General features: G+C 55.2%; 2 protein-coding genes and 1 pseudogene across 6 annotated transcripts; 1 reads left to right on the forward strand and 2 right to left on the reverse strand.

The window, feature by feature from the left end:
- Window positions 1-2,809: 2,809 nt before the first annotated feature.
- LOC119510385 lies at window positions 2,810-9,796 on the forward strand. Of its 5 annotated transcripts, none has more exons than XM_037804674.1 (3): window positions 2,810-2,960; window positions 8,169-8,341; window positions 9,028-9,796. In XM_037804674.1, exons 1-3 carry the CDS (start codon window positions 2,944-2,946, stop codon window positions 9,225-9,227), a joined length of 390 nt encoding a protein of 129 aa, XP_037660602.1. In that variant the 5' UTR covers window positions 2,810-2,943; the 3' UTR covers window positions 9,228-9,796. The 5 variants fall into 5 exon arrangements, with proteins under 5 accessions (XP_037660602.1, XP_037660599.1, XP_037660601.1 ...); XM_037804671.1 differs by having other exon boundaries at window positions 9,117-9,796; XM_037804673.1 differs by having other exon boundaries at window positions 8,271-8,341; window positions 9,117-9,796.
- A 598-nt stretch (window positions 9,797-10,394) lies between these two features.
- On the reverse strand, window positions 10,395-14,055 carry KAZALD1 (Kazal type serine peptidase inhibitor domain 1). Its single transcript, XM_037804669.1, has 5 exons — window positions 13,900-14,055; window positions 12,950-13,507; window positions 11,629-11,789; window positions 11,400-11,547; window positions 10,395-11,218 (listed from the first exon to the last, which is right to left on the reverse strand). Exons 2-5 carry the CDS (start codon window positions 13,452-13,454, stop codon window positions 11,124-11,126), a joined length of 909 nt encoding a protein of 302 aa, XP_037660597.1. The 5' UTR covers window positions 13,455-13,507; window positions 13,900-14,055; the 3' UTR covers window positions 10,395-11,123.
- A 418-nt stretch (window positions 14,056-14,473) lies between these two features.
- LOC119510484 lies at window positions 14,474-16,855 on the reverse strand (annotated as a pseudogene).
- Between the last annotated feature and the right edge of the window lie 829 nt (window positions 16,856-17,684).

Here is a 17,684-nt window from a genome sequence, read left to right on the forward strand (position 1 = left end):
CACTTCTAGAAACCTGAATCTCAGGAATACTCATTCTTGCACAAAATGACATATGCTTAAAGGGGCTCACTGTGCCACTGTTTGTAAGAGCAAAAACTTGGAAACATCCAAAAGTCCATCAGGAAGCAGTTGGCTATATCTCACATGGAGTGCCATGTGAGATAAAGCCAAATGTCTTGAGGTATATCCATATGTACTGACCTGGAAAATATCTCTGATATTTTTAAATGAACAGGGCAATTTGCAAAATAGTGGTATGACATGATAAATCTATATAATAATTTTTGAAAAATCTATTTATGTGTGTGTGTGTGTGTGTGTGTGTGTGTGTGTGTGGTGAAGATGTAAAAGACCTAGAAGGATTCACACCAGATTGTTAACAGCCATTACTTATGGAGAAGGGAGGAGGATTAGAGGGAAGTAAATGCACTTTCACTTCTTACTCTATGTACTTCTAAATTGCTTGAAACTTTGAAGTTTTTTTAAGCATACATTCACGTACTGCATTTTTTAAAGTACCGAATAAAATCATCTTTAAAAGACACAGACTAAGGAGTTAATAAGTGATGGCTGAAGCCCTGGGAGTGGGTGAAAGACGGGTTTGAGGCTGAAACTTGAGCCCTTTTCATACAGAAAGGGAAGGTGGGAGCAAGGAGGCAGGGCCGGGACAGAAGTCCTAGGGTGAGGTCCAGAAGGTGGGAATCATTTCTGCCTCCAAGACAGAGACTCCCCTCCACACATGAAGCGACTTGAACCGTTCCCTCCAAATCCCAAGCCTTGCCAGCTTTGCTCCAGGGTCCCCCTCTCTCTTGGGTGATGCCCTGTTGTCCCTTGGAGAAAAGCCCACCACTATCTCAAGTGCCACGCTTGCCGGTTCAGTCCTAGGCACCGCACACCACACCACCCAGGTCCATCCAAGGCAGCCCCGCCCCGGGCAGACTTCCTCCTGCTTCTTTCCTCTCCCTGATGCTGCCAAAACTCCCAGCACTTTTCCAGGTGAAGAAAATAGAGCCAGAAATTAATTCCCTTTTCTGAAGCAGGGCTGCGGCGAGGGGAGGGGGAGGGGGAATCAGAGGGACAGACGGCAGCCCAGCCGTGACTCACAGGGGCTCTTCCCCTGGGGAGATGGAACCTGACAGGCCGGGGTGTGGGAAGCTTCGAGATGATTTCCTGACAAGGCTGTCAGTACGTTTCACTCCTCACTCTCAGCAGCGAGTCCCCTGCAGCTGAGCAGAGGCTTCTCGTTCTTTCTCTCTCCACACCTCTCTATGGCTCTCTTCCCTTTCCCGGTGCCCCTTCTCCATGTTTGGCGAGCATTTTCTGGTGCTAAAGGCCTGCTTTGGAGCTCCACTTTGCAACTCTGCTGGGCTTTTTTTTCCCTTTTAACACAAACACATGAAGTCAGCTTTTCTGTTGGGGTACCCTGTCCCCAGCTCCTTTCCAACCACAGGAAATTTTATGGATGATTGGGAGTCCAGGGATGTAGAGCGTATGGGGCAAGGAGGCTGTGTGTATGTGTGTATCTGTGTGTGCATTTGTGTATGTGAGAGAGAAATAGAGAGCGAGCCTTTTAGTCTGCATAAAGATATACACTGTGCTCAGGGGCGGGGGTGGGGGGGGTCCAGAGTAGGCAGAGAGGGGGCAGGCACAGCTGAGCCTAGATTTAAGGTTCCTCAGGTCTTAGAAGATTAGAGGAGATCAGTACTGTCCGTGTCTAGAGTTTATCTCATCAATACCCCCTCCCCATTTTACAAGTGAGAAAGCTGAGCTCCAGAGAGGTGACATGGGTTCTCTTCCATCACCCAGCTAGTTAGTGACAGAAGCAAGACTAGACCCCAGGGATCATGACTCACGGTGACAACTCCACCAGGGACCTTAGAGAAAAGGACCTATTTCTCAGACACGTTAAGGACCACAGATCTAACAACTTTCTCAAAGAGATAGAAACAGCTGGCATCTCCAGGCCCTCAGGCTGCCCCAGGGGACAGGCAAGCCTGGCTCTCTGCCCCCAACTGGTCCCAGCAGGGGCAGCAACCGCTCGCCTGGTCACGGTGGCTGCTTCTCTCCTGCCAAGGACACCGGGCTCCAGCTCCATCCTGGCACACCCTGGGCCCCGGGAGCCGAGCCGTCTGGCCTGGAACCCTCCACATCAGGAGTCACCTTCTGGGCGGCAGACATTTCTTGCCCTTTCCCCACATCCCACCTGCCTCATCCAAGGACAAACTGGTCTTCTTAGCCAACCTCTGATTTCAGCCACCCACCCCCGGGGACTTCCTTCACTTTTTAGAAGTGGCTCTGACTCCCACCCCAAATCCGGAAACCCCTTTGTTCCACAGTTCCTTGGCACTTGGAGTCACCTGCCTTTTCCAAAAATAACCCAAGATCCCCCCACCCACACCCCCCACCCACACCCCTTCATTGACTGGAAGAAAACTTAACCCTTAACAAAAGCTCCAGTCATTTGCCACTAACAGGAAACACCAGCCTGGTGCCACATGCCCCCAGCACAGGCTCTCAGTCCTGTGCGCCCCCGTGCAGAGCTGATACAGGACGGGCTCTCCCTCACCAGACCACTGCTCCCCAGATCCACCCCTCGGCCGCCAAGAGGGGCCAGAACTCAGATGCTGGGGGAAGGGGTGTTAGCACGTGGGCTTTCTCCTGTCCCTCAGTCACCTCTCCCCACCCCCCCTCTCTCATCTCTCCCTCTCCCTCTCCTCTCTCGCTCTCTCTCGCCCCCTCCTTTCCCGCTTTCTCCCCTCGTCCTCTTCCCGTCTCCATTCCTTCCCCTTCCCTGCCTCCTTCTCTCTTGAAAACCCTGCTGCCACTGGGGCGGCCGAGGCAGCAGCATTTGGGGGATGAGGGGAGAGGTTAATTATGGCTCCCCCGCCCCCCCCCCGCGCACCCCCACCACAAGATGTATCTGACTGTCAGAAGGGGTGACAGATGAAGACAAAGTACAGGTATGGCTCCCGCGGACCGGCCCTCGAAGTACCAGCCGGGGGTGGGGGCGGAGGGGGCGCGCCGCTGAGGTTTAACCCCTCCGCCGCCGGCTCACGCAGCAGGGGATGGGCGGGAAAGCCGCAGTTAGAACCCGGGTCCTGGCGGGGCGGCTGAGCCCAGCAGAGCTCTGGGCACCTCTCAGGTCCTGCTCCAGCCATCTGGGGTAGGAGGCGGGTGGGAAGCAGGAAGCCACCCTTTCCCAGAGGCGCAGAAACCGAGGTCACAAGCCACCATTCAGAGGCCATTACAGGGGCTCATGGAGCAGGGGTGGGGTGGGAGGGTAGGTAGATTTGGGGGCCCAGGAACCCCAGTGAGAGGAAGGTTCCACCACTCCTCCATCTTCTCCATGACAATGCTCCCCTCACCCAAGTCTGTGCCGAGTTGTCCTTGTCCTGGTGCGTTTCTGTGTTTGGGGATGAGTGTGTGTCATTGTGTCTGATCATGAATGTCCTTGCAATGATGTAACCCCATCGCCTGGAGAGTACCTGGATGTGTGTGTCCATGTGCATGCTTGTGTGTGTGTCTGTGCATGTGTGTGTGCACATATGTGCCCACAGATACTTGGAAGAGGGTATCTGTGGTGCCTATGAGGGGGCCTGGACCATGAGTCCAGTGTTGTGTGTGTGTGTGCATGTGTGTGTGTGTGTGTGAGAGAGAGAGACAGAGAGAGCTTTAGCCTGTAAGTGTGGCCTGGGTGAAGGAGTGTGTCTTCAGGAGAACAGGGAGTGGGTGGGGGGGTGTGCTTGCAAGTATTGAGGTGTCTGCATTTGGGAGGGGTGGGCAGATGTGTCTTTCTGAGGGCACATGGATGTGTGCATGGACGTTGGTCCTGGTGTGAGTGGAGCGTGGCTGTGTGTGCACATGTGTGTGTGCTAGCCCTCTTCCTCTCACTGCTACCCTCCGTCTCCCGACTCTCCTCTTCCATAAGCAAACAAGGTGAAATAATTACTTTTCCATTTAAATGCCCCAGGTTCAAGCCAGAATGAAAACAAAGTGATTTAATAAAATTGTCTTTAAAAGGGAAAAGAGGAAAATAAACGTCTGCTCTTCTCCTTTCCCTGGCATTCGGGGAGGCCCCAAGCCCTTCAAAGTTGATTAAAACAGGAACTAAAATCGCAGAATTGCTTACCAACTCTTTTCCCATCTCCATCTGAAAGGTGAGGCAGCCCCCAGAACCCTTGCCTCAGACCAGCCCTTGAGGTTTCCTCCCTCTTCTAAGTCTCAGCTTCTCCCTGATCCCAACCCCCATCCCTGGAAGACACCCTGGCCTTCATGCACCCACATCTGGTGTGTGTGCTTGGGGGGGTCTCTGTCCCTTCCTTCCTCCCCAGGAGATATTAGAGATCTTGTCTGGCCATTTGAAGTCCTTGATGGACACTGGTCCCCATTAGAAGTTTCTGGCCCTTGTCTCCTCCCAGGACCTAGCTAGCCCTCGGCCCCTGCTGCCCTTGCCGCCCCTCCCCACTGATCCCCTGAGCCCCCAGCTGCTCTGAGTTTTATCTGTCTCCACTGACCCCCTGGCCCAGTCCTCAGCTCCAGCTCAGTGCAGTTCCGGCTGCTTCCGCCTGGTCTGTATCTGTTCCCCATCAGAGGCCCCATCGGAGCTCCAGCCCTTCAGCAGCCCAGATAAAAGAGATGGATGGAAGTGAGTTTGGGGGACGCCCCTCCTTGCAAGTCTAGAGCTAGAGCCCTGGGTTCTGACAGGGGCTCCCTGAGGAGGGTTGGGGAGGGGGGTAGAGGTAACAACTGCCAAGCTCTCTGGAAGCCCAGTCCCTGCATCAGCCCTTCCCTTCCTCCTAAGGCCCAACACCTAAGGTCTCCTCCAGGCAGGCACCAAGACTTCCACCTTCCAACTCACACTGTTCAGCAGGAACCTCTAAACTAGGCCCCATCAACCCATCCCCAGGCAGACCACCTGCCCAGAAATAGTAATAGTAAAATTGACTATTTGTTGAACATCTATTTTGTTCCAGAGAGATTACTTATAAAATCTCTAATCTTTATCACAACCCCTACAGAGTAGATTTTATGAGTATTTCACAGAGGAGAACACAGAATAAGGGAGGTTAAGAAACTACCCAGGGTATGCTCTCGGAGAGCAGTAGAACTGAGATGCAAACCTGTACCGAAGAATCTCATGTCCACCCCCATGACTATCCTTGACCTCAGAGTCCTCATTTCTGCTCCCAAAGGCCCATAATTACCATTTAGAGACCACTCTCCCAAGAGACCCCCACCAGAAATTCCAGAAACCCTCGTCATCATCCCCAGAGTCCCCAACCCTCATCCTGGGAGACTCCATTACTTCTCTTGAGGTTCTTGTCACTTCTCAAGGAGACCCTGTCTCTTTCCCCAGACCTTATTTCAGTACCTTCAGTTTATCTCTCCTCCCAAGGGCTCCCCACCAAGGGGAGGGCATGAGGCTTGATTGTGGAGTAACATTCATCACCAACACTGGACTTTTGTCACTGTTCAGACAAAATTAAAAAAAATAAATCCAGGCCAGGAACCAGCCTGTATCCTCAGCCCGTCCCCTGCTCCCAGCAGGAGGACACAGCCCAGGGAGCTAAGATCTCAATGCTGGGAAGAAAAGAGGGACTGAAATGAAGAACGGAGAGGCTATGAGGGGACAGAAATGGCAGAGACTCTGGTTTGTAGGTGAAGTCGTCCCGCAAGGGAGGGTGAGAAGGAAGGGGACAGGCCTGAGGTGTTACCATCAACCAAGTTAGGATGGTGCCTGATGACTCCTGGCTGTGACTGGGTCTGAAAAACATCTAGCAAAAAGAGGGGAAGGAGGAAGAAATCATTCAGAAGTACTTTCCCAGGTCAACCCTAGGAGTGTGGGAGGGGGTTATGGATGCTCGGTGACCTTTTCCAGGTCCATGCCCCACCCTGGTTTGAACCCCCTGAGCTGAACCCAAATTGGAAGCTGTAATGGCAGCTGGGTGGGCACTGGCCTAGGTGGCTGGGATGAGGCTCCACAAGACAGTGGTGTTGTACGTCCTGACCCACCCTGCCCACCAGTGAGTCACCTATGCCCCGTTGAGTCCTGGGACCTAAGCTCTCCTCCTCTGCCCCAGGACATCTGGGGCCCAGCTTGAGCAGAGAGAAGGCCAGAGAATGCCAGGGGCCCCAGCATGGGTAAGGAGGGGAAGGGGAAAGGCAGGAATGACTTTCTGTGCTGGCTTCCAGTTTCTATTCCGTGACTGGTGTATCTCTGCCACTAGAGCCTCTATCTCTGTGCCCTACCCCCAACTCCATCCCTGATCTTGACCTTATTACTCCCCTCAGGCCCTATCTTTAGCCAACCTCCCAGTTCCCCCTTGAGTCCTCAAGCACTCATCATTATCTCCCACAGCTCCCTCCCAGAACTCGCCTCTCCAAATCTCTCACTAAGGGACCCATCGCTGCCCTCAGACCCCATTATCCCCCATCATCCTTCTTCCTAAACTGCTCCACATTGAAAGAAGAGATGACACTTGACCTTGGTTCATACTTCATTACCATTTTTTCAGTTTGCTAATGCTGCTGTTATGCAGAATACCAGAAATGGATTGGTTTTTATAAAGGGGGTTTATTTGGTTACAAATTTATAGTCTGAAGGCCATGAAAATGTCCAAATTAAGGCACCAAAATGAGTATACCTTCACTGAAGGAAGGCCAATAACATCCGGAAGTCCTCTGTCATTTGGGAAGGCATGTGGCTGTCATTTGCTCAGTGGCTCTGGATTCAAAATGACTTTCTCCCAGGATGTTGCTCTCTAGGCATCTGGGGGTGTTCTCTTAGTTTCTCCCTGGCAAACTCGGGACTAGCAAAAGTCTGCTTTCAATGGCCATCTCCAAAATGTCTCTCTTGGCTGCAGCAGCTCCAAGGTCCTTCTGTTTGTGAGCTTTTATCGGGCTCCAGTAAATTAATCAAGTCCCATGCTGAATGGGCAGGACCACACCTCCATGGAAATAATCTACTCAAAGTTATTACCCACAGTTTGGTGGGTCACATCTCCATGGAAACAACCTAATCCAAAGATTCCAATCTATTCAACACTAATACGTCTGCCCCCACAAGACTGCATTAAAGAACATGGTGTTTGGGGGGACATAATACATTCAAACCAGCACCATAAGTGGACTTACATAGCTGCTCCCTGTTTAGAAAGACTCCAGTCATTCACAGGGCTGAGGAAATACTGAAAATATGCCCTGGGAGGCCATTGGCCTATGTCTCCAGACTCCTTCCGTCTGCCCTCAGCTGCCCCCACACCTAAAACAGAGTCCTAGGTTACAGGACACGTGCTTTTGAGTAAAAATCCATGGAATCCCCAGGCTGAGCAGAGTAGTGTTTAAGTCCGTCTACCATTCACACATACACAGATAAACGGAGTTACATATATGTGCTCTTGTTATCCTGGAAACATGCACAGATACCACATAATGAATGTAAAGATACATATGTTCACACACACATCTACATTTAGACTAGCTGTAACCTCCATAAGGGCAAGGACAGTGTTTTGTTCCATGATGTATCCCCAGCCCCTATGACAGTGATGACACATAGTATCTGTTGAAAGAATGACATGTAATGAAACATATGCTTACCATAAATGCATACATCCAAGGATGTACACATGTAAAAAATACATCAATATATACAATGCTCATGCCCACACATACACATACACACCTACAGATATAGCAACATCCATATATACACATTTAGATAATCCACATACATAGCATCTGTTGTAATGTATACACATACATGCATGTATATATACACATGTAAATGCATACTCATAACTACCATATGTGTATAACTACACATACAAATACTATAACATATTATAGACACTACATATAGATACAACATATATATTACCCACAAATGCACATACACATATACTAAATAAATACAAATACAAGCCGCAGTTTACTGCTTTTCCCCCGTCAAGTTAACTGTCTCAAGACTCCTGGCCCCGGGTCTGGCTGCCATAACCAGAAACATCCACCAGATGGCACTCGTTCGCCAATTCCTGTACTCCCAGAGGTGTCGCCAGACATGTCACCTCTTTCTGCCCCTGCGAAAACCCACGGAAAGGTGCTACCCCAGGCGAGAGCGGTGGGGGTGTCCTCTGTCCCCAAAGTCTGAAATCGCGGCTCTCTCCGAGGTCGGATTCATCCTCGCGGGCCTCGGTTGGAGGGGCGGTCTTCCATTTGAGGCTCGGGCTCTGCTCGTCCCTCAAGTCGACCCTCGTTCCCCCGCGGGCCAGGGTTGGACTCCTCCTGGACTCCCTCTGCTCAGGCCTGCGCGGCCCAAGGACTCCTCTTCCGAGCCTTCGTGGTAAGGCAGCCAGACTCACCGACCCCATTCCCCGCGACGGCCACAGGAGGGAGGCAGGGTCATTTACAGGCCCGCGGCACCCACGCACTTGCCCCCACATCCCGCTCCAGCCAACTCCCCCCACCTCGTCTTGGAGAAGAGACGGAGGCCCAGCGCATGTCTGCCAGGGGCAGGGAGGAGAATGGCGGGGCCCCGGGACCTGGGAGCCTGGGCTTGGGAGGCGCTGGTCCGGGACAACATTTCGTGGCCCGGTCCGCACTGGACTCCCGCGCCGGACTCCGGATCTCCCGGTTTGGAGTCGAAAGGAAGCGCATTCCTTGCACCTTAAGTAAACTACTTAAAATCCCAGAGGTGGGGGAAATAGGGTGGGACAAATCTCCCACCCCCAGGCCTGGACCACTCCGGGTTGATGCCCCTGGAACCTCACATCTTGGGTGTGAGCAACCTAGGACGAAAAACGCGGGGAAGGCTGGAAGGCGCGCGGGGAGGCGAGTTACGGCAGCGTCTGTTCCCCCCTCGCCCTCCCCTCTCCTCCCCCGGGAGCGGCGGGAAATTATTTATTAAAACGCCGCCCGCGCTCTCATTTATTTGCGGTGAATAATCCTCGGCATCTCAGCGCGTTTATTAAACCTTTCCCGTCCCCGCGCCCGCATTACTTTAATAATAAATTGCGTGTCACTTTCCAGCGACGTTATTAAAACCCGTCCACTGGAGCAGAGGCGGGGAGGGGCCAGCAGGACTCCTCTCATTCCAGGCTGTGGGGCTGAACCTGCAGGGCCGCGCGCGGAAGGGGAAACTGAGGCCTCAAGGATGCAAGGAAGCTGCACTGGATTATCCCACAGTGTCTGGAAATGCCATCGAGGAGTGTGGATTGCCCCCCGTGTGACTCTCTCACGGGCCTTTTGCCTGGAGACTGCTCTGCAGATGGGCGCGGCAGGATCGATGGAGACGCCAGAGGGCGCCTTGGTGGGAAACCAAGGCGAAGAACGAGCCAGGGGCGGATTCCCCCGCAACCGCCGGGACCCAGAGCAGCAGACCTCCTTCTGGTCCCAGTGCTGCACGGTATGGCCCCCGCCACACCCCTGCTCGGGTTTCCGTGGTCGCCTTGGAATGCGCTCTAAGTATCCAACCTGAGCGCACTGTCGGGTGCGACTCCAGGGGCGGCCAGAACTGTCCTCGTGCAAGGTCACAGCAGATGGAGGCGCCGTGCGGGTCCGCGGAAGGGGCGGCCAAGCCCCCGCGTTGGGGTTCCGGGCTACGCCCCTCCCAGGAGGCCGGGCTCCCTGCGATGGGCCCCAGAGCAAAAGCTCAGACGCCGAGCCGACAGTCCCTCCCGTGGTGGCGCCAGGCTCCGGGTGGAGCCCAGGAGCTTAGGAGGCCGTCGCCATCCATACACAGGATCTTGGCCTTGCTGACTTATTCTTTCATTCACTTATTTAATCGTCCAATAAACATTTTCCCAACCCTGAGTCTCTCCAGTGTCCCTAAGTCCAGTGTTCCCTGGTCAGGTAAGGAGAGTGGGAGAAGTGATTCCGGGAGCCATAGAGCCCGGTTCTGTGAGACAGGACTGGTCACAATCAGAGGAGATGAGGAAACAGGCTTACCACGACTTTGTCTGGGTTCCCCGGAAAAATAAGTGGATTCCCTTATGGCAACTGGGGAAGGGAGCAGCCCTTATAGTGGCCAAACTTATCCCCTCCACCCAGTCTGTATGCATACTGCAGTCCTCTCCACATTGACCTGGCGACCCCAGTGTGCCCGGAGAGAGAGCCAGAGTGAGATGAACAGAGGGATAGGTGTCTACCTCTCTACCCTACCCCAGTGGAGTGAAGCCTAGCAGGATACCCTCCCTCTCCATCAGAATGGCTCCAGCCTTCCTCCTGAGAGGCAGGGTAGGCTGGAGCTCAAGCCTTCTCTCTGCACATCCAGCAGGCATGTGCTTAGAGAGCAGGACCTGCAGCTTCTGGAAGCTAGAAGCCTACTTGCCCTGAAGGCGTCCCAAGGAAATGTGGGTTTTGTGCGCACTTTTGCATGAACCATCTGTGCACCTGTCTCGGTTTGTTCACAATCTTTATTGGGTGCCTATTATGGACCTAGTCCTGTGCTAGGCATCGTCCAGATACAGAGTGGTAGAGGACATGGTGCTGGCCTCCGGGTATTTCCAGACTAATGGGAAAAATCAGGCTTGCCGATCAAACTGCACTGAACTGAACCATGCTCTACTGTCCTCACCTGCCCAGCAGACGACAAACAGCCGAGAGGACTGCAGTTAATAAGGGCAACTGGAATTTAAGAGAGGGAAGACTTGTGGAAGGTGAGTTTTGAGGAAGGGTAAACTGAAGCCAGGCAAAGTTTAGGGACCAGGAAAATAACTGGAAAAAGGGTCTGGGGTGGGGGTGGGGGTGGGGGTGGGGGAAGTTAGGAGAGACTGGCTGGGCTGGGCTGGAAGGAGGGCTGCCCAGAAGTGGAGGATCCTGGGGTGTGTACCACTTTCTGTCTGCTCTGACCCCTCTTGCCCACCACCCCAGCCTGATGACCGACAGACAGCTGTCCTGGCCAGAATGTCTCCTGCATGAGCCCCTCTGCATCCTACCTCTCCTGGTCTCCACCTCTCTCCTTCCCTTCCCCTAACTTCTGTCTCCCCCTACACCATGCTGCCCCCTGCCAAGGGCATTAAACAATCAGGGAAGGGGCACTGCTCCCCCTCCACTTCCCAGGTCTTTTCAAGAGCAAGGATGAACACTCTGCCCACTCATCCAGCCCCCGGCCCAGGGCTCTGGACCTAGTAGTAATCTTCACCCTCTTCACTCTCAGCCTCCTCCTCAGGAAGCAGGTTCAGGGACAGAAGCCGGGGGATGCCTGTGGAGTTCAGCTGGTCTGTAAACACACATGGGCAAAGGAGAGAGGGGCTGTTGGTGCCATTTCCCAGTCTGGGAAAGCCATGCTTCTGTGGGCACCCACATGCACATACACACACTGGCTCCATTCCTTACACACACATTCAGTGGCCCTAATCCACCACCATGCCCCCAGACTCGAGCTCAGAGCTCTCCCTTACCCGGTGTGAGCACCATCAGGCTAGCTGGGGCCTCGACCTGGCCCAGGGCATTGCGGGCAAGGCAGCGGTAGGTGCCCTCATCGCTGGGACGCACATCCTGGATCTGTAGCCAGCCCGTCACCTCGAACCTCTGGGGTCCCCCCCTAAACTGGAGCCAGAGGAGGAGTCAGCAGGGTCCTTCTAGGGGGGCCCTGAGCTGCCCAGGAAAGCCTCTGCTCCCTGCCCCTACCTGCACAGAGATGTGGGGGTCATCCCCTGGCAGCTGGATGTCCAGGCCATCCTTCCTCCACTCGATGGAGGCCATGGGGTAAGCAAACACCTCACAGCCAAAGATCACGTCCTGCCCAGTCACATTCCAAGCATCGTATGGGTGCGACACGATCTGGGGCTCTAGGAGTAGAAGTGGGAGGCTGAGAACAGGATGGCACTAGGGGTGGAGGTGGGAGGCTGAGAACAGGATGGCACATCCAGGCCAGCAAGAACCCGATGTACAAACCATCATGGACTTGTTTGTGGGCGGGAACACAATATGCACTGAGGACATACACCCCCATACATACACTGACATGTACACAAAAATGTAGATGCAGGTACACATCAAATGCAGATATGGAGATGTGCACACACACACAGCCATGCAGACACAATGCCCAAACAAGCACGCAGACTCACACCTGAACTTGGCAGCAACAACCTGTCCCTGATTGCTCCCCTGTCCTCATACCACCCTGAGGGCCCGCCTTCCACCTCCAACCTGCCATGCTTGTAACCAGTACCTCCACCTCCCTCTGCCACCCTCCCCTTTTCTAACCAGGCCCAGTTCCCAAAGCTCCCAAAACAATCTTCCCCCACCCCCAACACCATGGGGGCTCTCTTGGTAAAAGCAGAGAACCTGAAACCAGGTCTGGGCAGCGGACAGGAAGCCTGGAGGAGTGGGGGAGAAAGTGTAAGACCCCCACAGGGTGTCTGCTTTCCTGGCCACCTCAGTCAAGGCAGACCCCTGCTGGGGCTCAGGAAGTGAAAGTTACCGAAGCCTCCAAAGAAAACTCGAGGACTGGATGGCCCTCAGCATCCTGGGGGGAAGGGGAAGCTTGAAGAGCTGCCTCCCCTTCACTAATCCCTAAATGCAGGAAAAGGGGGGTGGGAGGTGAGACTGGGTCAACAACTCAAACAAATGAAACCTGATTGCATCACCCAGGAACCCAAAAGCCTAGCTTTCTGGGCTTCAGCAGGTCTGGGGAAAGTCCGGGGGGTCTCCTCACTCTGTAAATTTTGCAGCCAACCATGGGCTAGGGATCCTGCTCCCTCAGAGGGGTCAGTCCCTGGGAGCCAGGTCTGGAGCTCAGCTGACGCAGCTTGCTGCCAAAGCTCGGGACTGGCACCTTCGGGCAGCGGCCTCTGTGGACTGGAAGGCTCTGATTCTGGCCTCTAGGCCTCCCCGGCCTCGTCTGTTTCGCTCCGCTGGCCAGAGACTAGTGTCGTGGGGGGCCGGGAAGCAATGCCTCGAGGAACCCCAAGTGCTGCAGGTAGGGGCCCCGGGTTGTGCCTACCGGATTCGCAGGGCCCCGAGTGCGCCACTGTGAGGTTGGCGTCGGGCCGAGCGCGGGCCGCCTCCTGCAGGCGACAGATCTGCGCGTAGGTGCGGCCGTCGGAGCCGCAGAGCGGACGCTGCGAGCTGCAGGCACACAGCGGCTCCGGCACCTCGCCGCGGCTCAGGTCGCCGCCGGCGTCCAGCCGGCACTCAAGCTGCTCGCCGCAGCGCCCGTAGAAGTGAGCGCTGGGGTCCAGGTCGCAGAGCTGGCCCTCGAGGTTGGCGCATTCCCAGCAGCAGCCGCACGCGTCGCGCACCCGGCCCGCCAGGCAGCCCCGTGGCGTGGCGCACTCATCCGGCCGGCAGGGAGCGCAGCCCTCGCCCTCGGCCAGCAGCCGCAGCCAGCCGCGCCGCAGGTAATCGGGGCCCCCCGCCGGCCGTGCGCTGGCTGGGGGCGGTGTCGGCACCAGCACCAGCAGCAGTAGCAGGGGTAGCGCCGAGGCAGCTGCGGGTGGCTGCGGCATGGTTAGGTGGAAGCCCTGCGAGCACTTGGGGGCATCAGCGCGCTCGCGGCACCCTGCCAGGGAAGGAAGCCAGGTCAGGAGGTCAGAAGCAGCGGCTGAGCGAAAAGATTAACATCATCGTTCCTTGTACCAAAGCTCGACCCCAGCACTGTCTCCTTGGTGCTCCCTCAAGATAGAGACATAGTGACCTTCTCAGAGTCACCCAGTTATGGCGGGTGAAAATCGATTGGGCTGCTCCCAGGGATTTGGTGGGGAGGGGAGAGGTGAGAGCAAGGGGTTATTAAGCTCAGACATACACATACCACCACCACCTCCGCCGCCAACACACATCATCCAACGCTGATGCCTCCTGCCCCGGTGGTGGATGGGAAGGGACAGCTCTAGGATGGAGGGAGGGGGGAATGATGCCCCTAGCATGTGGGTGGGGGAGGCCCAGGACTCTCACCTAGTGTCCGGTCTAGGCCCTTCAGAGCAGCCCAGTGACTCCAGTCCGGAAAAAGCAGGCGATGGAAGAAAACAAGAGGCGCACAGTTGGCTTGCTCTGCAGGCCACCTCTGCTCCAGCCTGAGGATCTCTGAGAGCCCTCAGACTTGGACTCAGAGCAGCTCCTCCACCCCCTCTCCCCACCCCTCCTCCTCACACACACCCCCCTCCTCCTGTTCTGAAACAGCCAATTTTATGCAGCTGCACAGGACCCTTGCGGGCCACTTTCCCCTAGCCTGGCTCAAAGTCACAGTGAGAATAGAGGAACTGTAACCAGACACCAAAGCTGGAAGGGAGGGGTGCGGGGACCAGAGAAGGGATTGGGAGGAGCTGGGAGGGCAGGCGGGGGTAGGATGGGGGTGTAAGGGTGGGATGGGGGCTTTGGGAAGCTCAAAGACTTGGCTGAACTGCCAGGCCCTGTCCCATCTGAACTCCCCCCCCCACTCCCACCCCATGCAGACTTTACTATTGGGTGGGTGGGTGGGGGTCCTTGGCACTGGCTGTGCGGAAGCTCCAGGGAAGGAGGTTGGGGAGCGTGAGGCTCAGCTGTCACCACGCAGGCTGAGCACACCGGCCAGGGCAGTGTAGTAGATGTGTGTATATGTCGACTCCACAGAAAAACACAGCCTCATGAAGCTGCTTGTTGTGGTCATGCAGCACCATGGGCAAGAGTGGTTCATGGGAGAGAAGCCCAAGGCTGGGACCTCCACTGAGCAGACAGTGGCTGGCTGTTGATGGCCAACAGGGAAGATCTCAGGCTCTGGAGTGAGGCTTGTGTCCTTGCAAACCCACTAAATGCAGCCCACTAGGGGTCTGAAGTGTCAGTAACGGTCAGTTGAGACTCTGTCCACTTCTGAACAAACTTGAGGGTGACCCCCTCATCAGCCACCTGGTACCAGCACTGCAACTGTTTCTTGAAAGCCTTCAAGTCCACACCAGGTGCTATGTGGAAGTCAGAGCTGGCAGTCTTGGTGGTAGGTACCACATTATAGGCCATACCACCCTCTAGTTTAGTCAGGTTCACGGACGTTATACCCCCTGCTTCAGGTAGGGGTCTGACTGCAGCCTCTGCCTCATTCTCCCAAAATGCCAAGATTCAGCTTAGAACCTTGTGCAGCTTCTCTGCTGCTGTGTCCTGATGAAGCATAAGCTATGGCCTAGCTGCCCAGTGCTTGTGATCCACACCCAGGGCCTCTGCTCACTGTAAAAGACAGTGAAGGCATCAGTGGGGTTGACCAGGTCCTCATCTAGGGCAAAGCCAGTCCTCAGGGCCTGGAACTCTGGCCACTGCACAAGTGACTCCCAATCTCCTTATGTGGCACAAAAGTCATGTGGATGATTCTGGGGAAACAGTGGCCCCTGACCTTCAGCCTCTTCACAGCCTCAGGTCACTGGATACTGACACACTTTGTGTCCTGGGCACCCCTGCTATTGATGTAGTTCTCAGCGTCCTTGAAGGACTCAAAGGGGTCATGACTCCAGTGCAGCTGGAAGACAGGCACCACATCCACATGGGAGCAGAGCAAAGAGGAGGAGACCCTGGGGTTAGAGCCTATCCTGATTGGCAGTCACCGTGGGACCAGGTGCCACCTCCACTTTCCCACAGCCCAGGTTCAGCTGGTGGGCTCTTTCCTCCAGAAAGGCCATGGCAGGCCCCATAGCCAGGCTGGGGCTAGACAATGTGGATGGGCAGGTACTGGCAGAGGAGAGTCATAGACAGGTGCGCACCCTTGGGACACTTGCCACCATGGCTCTGTGCGTGTTGAGCTTGATTTGTCCAGGTCTTCTCAGTGCCCACCCGGGACAGCAGCCTGAACTCGGAACCATCCCAGCCCGCCCATCACGTGGATGGCCCTAGGGCGTTGGGCGAGGGGGTGGGAAGCCAGAACTGCACTTCAGGGCCCTCCCAGTCCCAGCAACAGCATCGGCGCGGGCGCCTCCTCCCAAAGACCCAGACCTCCTTTGGTTCTGGCCGACGCCGGGTTACCCGCCCATCTGACTTCACAGTCCCTGGGGTCCGCTATATAGTAGCGGAATAATGAGGGGGGTGGGGGTACGGGGAGTCGGGGATGGTAATAACGGGGATGCAGTATAAGCTCTGGTGCCAAATCATTTTATGTCGATGTCTTGGCGCTACTGGAGTGCAGGGCCGACCAAATGTCTCTTGCAGTCCAGGGCCAGCTTCCCCGAGGCGATTGCAGGCTTGCCCCGGCATCCCTCTTCCCCACCAAGTCTTCCACCAAAGACTCAGCACTTAAATCTGTCTCCCATATCTGGTCTCCTCCACCCTCTCCACATCCGGCAGGTGCTTCAACCAGCGGATGACTGGGGAAAATAGAGGTCGGAGCCGGCTAGCGGCCGCAGGGAGAGGCAGGCGGGGCGCCTCCTAGGCGGGCGTCGCTCCGGCCACGGAATACAGCCATGGCTAGGAGACTGGCAGGGCCGGAGGCACTCTGTCCCACAGCCGCCACTAGCGCCACCGTGGCACTCTGGGCTCGGTGCGGGGAGGAGCGCTTTCTTGGAGGCTTGCCAGCCATACCCCACGTCTGCCAGGCCCCGCCCCTGCCTGCCCCAGGCAGCTTACAGAAGCCGCGTAGCAGTCAAGTTTGTCTCGGGCGGAAACCGCGGTTTGCAGCCGGGGAGGAGGAGGCATTTAGTCCGGCTCGGCCGAGAACGCCCCGGATCCCCACCGCGGAGCAGCACCGGATGGGGCTCCCAGGCCAACCCAGAAGTTCGCGGCGGGCTCTCACAGCCCCGCGGGAATGGCTCCGCATGCGCACTAGAGCCCCAGGCGGTCGAGCTGCCAGAGGCGACCCGAGACTCTGCCTCCACAGAGCGCACCTGAATTTGGCCTGGATCTCTCACTTGGGGGTTCTAGAACCAAGCAGACGCCGGCCCCAGCCGGAGGGATTCTGAGCCCGACGGGCGAGGGCAGATACACTGTCTCCCTGTTCTCTAAAGTTTAATGGAAGGTCAAGAAGTGAACGTCGCGCGATGTCTCGTAACTTCGCGAGATTCAGAACAGGAAGTCTAGCAATTCAGAACTGGAAAGGCCCGCGGGTTTTAAAAGAATGGGCGGAGCCAACTCTGGCTAATAGTTGTAGGTAACCCCTTGTCTTTGAAGGAACCGAAGAATAGGGCAGAAATAAACTATAAGAGAACTGCAAGAAGCCCTAAAATGGTTGGGGGCGGGAGGGAAGACTTGAAAGTGCTAAACTGATTAATGGAGCCACCCGGGGGACCCTGGCTCTGACTGACAAAACATCTTGGGGGCGGGGAGACAGAGCAGGAGCAGTCCGGTATCTCTTAATGAATTGCTACAGGCTGCTAGGGCCTGGATCCGACATTTAAACGAACTCCAGACCTGGAAACTTTTCACTTATTCTACTTTATTGTACTTGATTGTTTAATTTCAGTATTTGCTAGACTTTTAAGCCTCTGGAAGCGGGAATCATGCCTTGCCCCACGCTTGACGCACAATAGATTCTTGGTAAATATTTGAGCATTAAATGTCAAAGACTTTTCCTGAGTGTGAAAGTCAAGTTGAACCTGCATTTTCTGAGTTGCTGATGGAGAAGACTGGATAGACGGGGAGCGAGCGCCCTCTGGTGTGCTTGAGGTTAGTGACGAGATCAATATGGTGCATACAGTAGGCACCAAAGATGTTGATTATTCAGGAGATCCGCTTTGAAATAGAGATTTTGTTCCAAAGAAAAGGCTACATTGTAAAAATACTTTTTAAAGGAA

Source organism: Choloepus didactylus, chromosome 15, assembly GCF_015220235.1.
Source record: "Choloepus didactylus isolate mChoDid1 chromosome 15, mChoDid1.pri, whole genome shotgun sequence".
Taxonomy (NCBI): Eukaryota; Metazoa; Chordata; class Mammalia; order Pilosa; family Megalonychidae; genus Choloepus; species Choloepus didactylus.